The sequence below is a fragment of the Medicago sativa genome, chromosome 1 (genome assembly GCF_051527215.1).
Source record: "Medicago sativa cultivar Bolivia chromosome 1, Bolivia_mono, whole genome shotgun sequence".
In the NCBI taxonomy this organism is placed as follows: Eukaryota; Viridiplantae; Streptophyta; class Magnoliopsida; order Fabales; family Fabaceae; genus Medicago; species Medicago sativa.
The window spans coordinates 7,180,274-7,184,580 of NC_140749.1; the positions used below are offsets into that span (position 1 = coordinate 7,180,274).

Below are 4,307 nucleotides of genomic sequence, written 5' to 3' on the forward strand. Positions count from 1 at the left end.
TTTTTATTTTTATGTATGAAAATATCAAAGAAAGATTTGAAACCAAGCAAAGTGAGTAGCTACCAAACCAAAATACAGTTTTTTTTTTTTACAGGCAAGTGTTAGTAAGTAGTAGTTATTCTATTATTTTCTCAATCGTACTAGGATTAATTTGAACTCAAGTCATTTAACTTGTTAAACTCTTAGTTCAACCAATTCAGTCACTGAAACCCTTTACCATATATATAAAGTAAGTATTATTAAGAGAAAAAAATGCTAACTAATGTCTCCATGGCACAAGTTAAGGAAACATGTATAATAAAAATTTCTTGAAGATTGTGTAATCAAATACTTCAAAATGTAAAAAATGTTGTTTTCAATGTAAAAACTTACTTTTTTTTTCCTTAACTAATATCTCAAGAACACTAGCATGATCCTTACGAGAAATATAATGTACACAAAGAGGTACTATCCAAAAATACATTCAATATAGTTTGCACACCATTTTAGAATGGGACCAAGGTATATTGACCGCAGTCAAAAGTTTGACGTATTTAAATAGTCGACACATTCATGATTGTGAAGTGGAACAAGATTGAAGGGTTCAGATTTTGAGATACTTAATTTTTATTTTAAAAAATTAAAAGAGACATTAAAATCTGAATCGTCCGATCTTGATCCAACAACTACGAATATGATACGAATGTGTCAAAGTTTAACCGCAAGAAATCAGTTTCTTTAGAAGGACACTTTAATTTACTCACCCAAACCTCGAAACACCAGCTACCGAATTAGAGAAAATAAAATCATTTCTCACTTTTCAAATAGCCCATACAACTAAGTGCCTCAAATAAGGGACAAACCCTTCCTTCCCGTACCTCAGTACATTAACTCTAGTTGATATCCTAATTTACAAGTCAATTCATGCAGTGTAATAATCAAACTATGTAAAGAACCTCAAATATCTTTTTAAGGGAAGTAAAAGAAAAAGCACTCAAACAAGTAATCTTAATTAATTTATGCAGTTAATGTTCCCTTTCATACAAGACTTCTTGATCTCTAATAGAGAAGTTTTATGTGTAATAAATAAATGCTACCTTAGGCATGTACTCCTCAAGCTGCAACGATAATTGACAAGATAATATTGGTGAAGAGAAATTAATTTCATTGCATGTGGCTCTCTTTTTTCTAAAGTGGAATCATATACACACTCCAACCACATCTAATGCATAGAGAAGACTATAATACACCATGCATACCCATACATCATATATCCATATATATGATATTTTTTTCAGTTACTACCTATTAAATATAAAAGTTAGTTATACTAACTAGTGTAACTCACAGCTATAACTAACTTTTTTATTTCTAATAATCTCAGTCACAATATCAAATATTTTAACAACTTTTGTAATCATAACCAACTGTGTTTTATCGTAATTTTCATACAAGCAATTCCCTTGTATATGGTGTTACTGTTGCCAACATTTCAAATTATAAGACACAAAGGATAATGTAATAGCAACCAACAAAAATATACAAAAAAATAATCCAAGAAAACACATTGCCACCAACGGTTCAAAGACTCATAAAAAAGAAATATGAGTAGACATATATCCAACCTTATTGTCTGTAATAATAAACTTCAAACAAAATAATGACTAGTACCAGAAATGAACAATAATGTACACAATGTTATTAGTTACTCTGAATTTTGTGACCTCATTCTTTGAAATTGCAAATCACAATTGCAGCCACAACATAAAGGATTTTGAGGTGTCCGCAACGACATAGTAACTGCAATTTTGACTGCATCAATTGCATTTTCTTGCAATATGAAGGTTCACAGCGTAACCGTAATTTAAAACCACTACTCTTACCTCACAAATCACAATTTAACCTTGGTATTTGGAATCAAGAAGATGATGATAACTTGAAGTGGTAGCTTCACCCCAATTAATACTAGAACCTTGTATCTTATTATTATCAATATTCAAGTCTTCTTCACCATAAAAGAATTCCAACCCATCAAATCTTGGTGGATAATTAGTAGATACCATATGATCAATCTCTGGAATGAATTTACCTTGCTCTTCTTGCACCGAGTCAAAGTATTGACCATTTGTTGCGAATTGTACTTGGTTGTGGTTGTTATCATTGGAAGAATTAACACAAGTAGAAGAACCCACATGTTCTTGATCATAAACTTGTTCATGAGTTGAAGAAGTAGCATTTGAAAATTGAAGATTACAACCATCAAAAGTAGTATTAGGATGATAATCACCTGAAAATCTTCCTCCAAGCTTCATAAGAAGTTTTCTAATAGAATCTTGATCATTGAAGCCTTGTTGGTTTGTGTATGACAACATTGATGGTAGTGGAGGTGGGGGTGTTGATAGCAAAGGTTGCATGACATGTGGTAAATATGGTTGTTCTTGAACCAAATTTGATAAGGAAAATTCACTACTACTCATCACTCTATTGTTATTGCTTTCTTGCTTAATAATAACACCATTATTGCCTCTATTACGAGCTTGTTGCTGCTGATCTTTACGGTGTTTCCCCAAAAGCTTCTTTTTCAACCTTGTATTCCAATAGTTCTTTATGTCATTATCAGTTCTTCCTGGCAATTGAGCTGCAATTATCGACCACCTGCTTTCATACCAAACCAAAAAGGGTCTTCACTTTTCACATCTATATATACTATATATATAATAATTATATATATAGATAGTTAAAAAAAATTCAAACTATTGGTTGCACCAAAACAAAAAGTAACATATCATATGGTTATAATATAAATTGTAGTGTATCTATAAAATCAAGACATAAGGTTACAATTACATCTTGATTCTTAATCTATGCAGCTTGAATTGCAGTTGCAAATGATCAATTATGTTATGCAAGAAACTAAGCATATGTATATGTACCTGCTTCCAATACTAATGTAAAGGCTGCAGATAATGTTATCTTCTTCTTCGGAAAAACCACCATGTTTGAGATTAGGGCGAAGATAGTTTAGCCACCGGAGACGACAACTCTTTCCACAACGCTTCAAGCCTAAAACCACCCAAAAAAAAATTAGGTTAATCTTAAAAAAAAAAAAAAGTTAGATGAATCATAAGCTTTATAGCTATTATATCAAATGAAGTGAAGATATAGTGGATGAATAACAAATTTATCAAGGAAAAAAAGAAAGGATACATACATGTAAACATATTGAAAAAATTAGGGTTATGATATATAAATAATATTACCAATTTTTTGTGGAAGAGCAATCCAGTTACCACCAGTACCATGTTGTTCTATGTAAGATTTGAGTTTAGCATCTTCTTCTGGAGACCATGGACCTTTCTTCACGTTTGCTTTGTCACAACAAGGAGCTCTACCCATGTTGGTGTCTTTCTGGGTTTTGGTGTCAATGTTTTGAGAGCTTTTTTATGATTGATTGGGGTAAGCTACTCTATCTTTACAACCCTTGAGTCAGAAGAATTATAGGAGAGAGAGTTAGAATATTATTAATTAATATTATTATTTTAAAATGGGAGAGGATAATGAAGTTACTAATTTTATATTTAGTGTGGCAGAAAAGAAAAGTATTTTGTATAGACAATTCCAGGAATTTAGTATTGCCAGAACAGGAGAATAAGGTTTGTTCTTCTTGTCTTTCTTAAACTGGAATCAATTTATATATGGGCTGTGTTTTTTTAATTTTCAACTTTTTGGAGTTCACTTCCCTGTGGCCAGATTCTAGTGTGAGAGACTAAATTAATTCTCTCACTTTTTTGTGTCGGTAAATTTAACAGAATATTCATAAAGAATTCATGCTATTATTTTTTTTTACTAATTTGATATAATATATATATATATATATATATATATATATATATATATATTTTACTAATTTAATATAATAATCAGAGTTTGCATAATTTGGAAGATAGGTAAATAAATTCTGACCTATGATTGTTCTAGTTAGAACATGAACTCAGATGCTCCGAACTTATTTAATATATAGCAAGTAAATATTGTACATAAAGTCCCTGTGACCTTAGCTCAGTTGGTAGAACATTACATAATATATGCAGGGGTTGAGGTTCGAACCCCATATACCCCACTTCTGTGTGCTCTAACCGCTAGTCTACTTGACAAAAAAATATTGTAAGATTTTAATGTGCCAACTTTATCCAGCTATATTTAAGGCATATTTGATTGATTTCTTCTCAATTAATGCAAACGGGATAATCGTGATTCGAATCTTAGCTTTCTTACACATTTGTCTATATATTTTCTTAATTAAATTTCTTTTGCAATAATGTTGTGTT

General features: G+C 30.8%; 1 protein-coding gene across 2 annotated transcripts; it reads right to left on the reverse strand.

The window, feature by feature from the left end:
* Positions 1-1,546: 1,546 nt before the first annotated feature.
* On the reverse strand, positions 1,547-3,645 carry LOC146952185 (uncharacterized). 2 transcript variants are annotated; one of them, XM_085758633.1, is made up of 3 exons: positions 3,240-3,645; positions 2,913-3,042; positions 1,547-2,634 (listed from the first exon to the last, which is right to left on the reverse strand). In XM_085758633.1, the coding sequence occupies exons 1-3, from the start codon at positions 3,373-3,375 to the stop codon at positions 1,878-1,880; spliced, it is 1,023 nt and encodes a 340-aa protein (XP_085614759.1). In that variant the 5' UTR covers positions 3,376-3,645; the 3' UTR covers positions 1,547-1,877. The 2 variants fall into 2 exon arrangements, with proteins under 2 accessions (XP_085614759.1, XP_085614752.1); XM_085758626.1 differs by having other exon boundaries at positions 1,547-2,637; positions 3,240-3,463.
* Positions 3,646-4,307: the final 662 nt, after the last annotated feature.

Coding starts and splice junctions, on each gene's coding strand:
- LOC146952185 (XM_085758626.1), bottom strand. CDS start 3,375: ATGGGTAGAGCTCCTTGTTGTGACAAAGCAAACGTGAAGAAAGGTCCA. Junction 3,043..3,239: donor TGCTCTTCCACAAAAAATTG/GTAATATTATTT, acceptor GGGTGGTTTTAG/GCTTGAAGCGTTGTGGAAAG. Junction 2,638..2,912: donor TACATTAGTATTGGAAGCAG/GTACATATACAT, acceptor TTGGTATGAAAG/CAGGTGGTCGATAATTGCAG.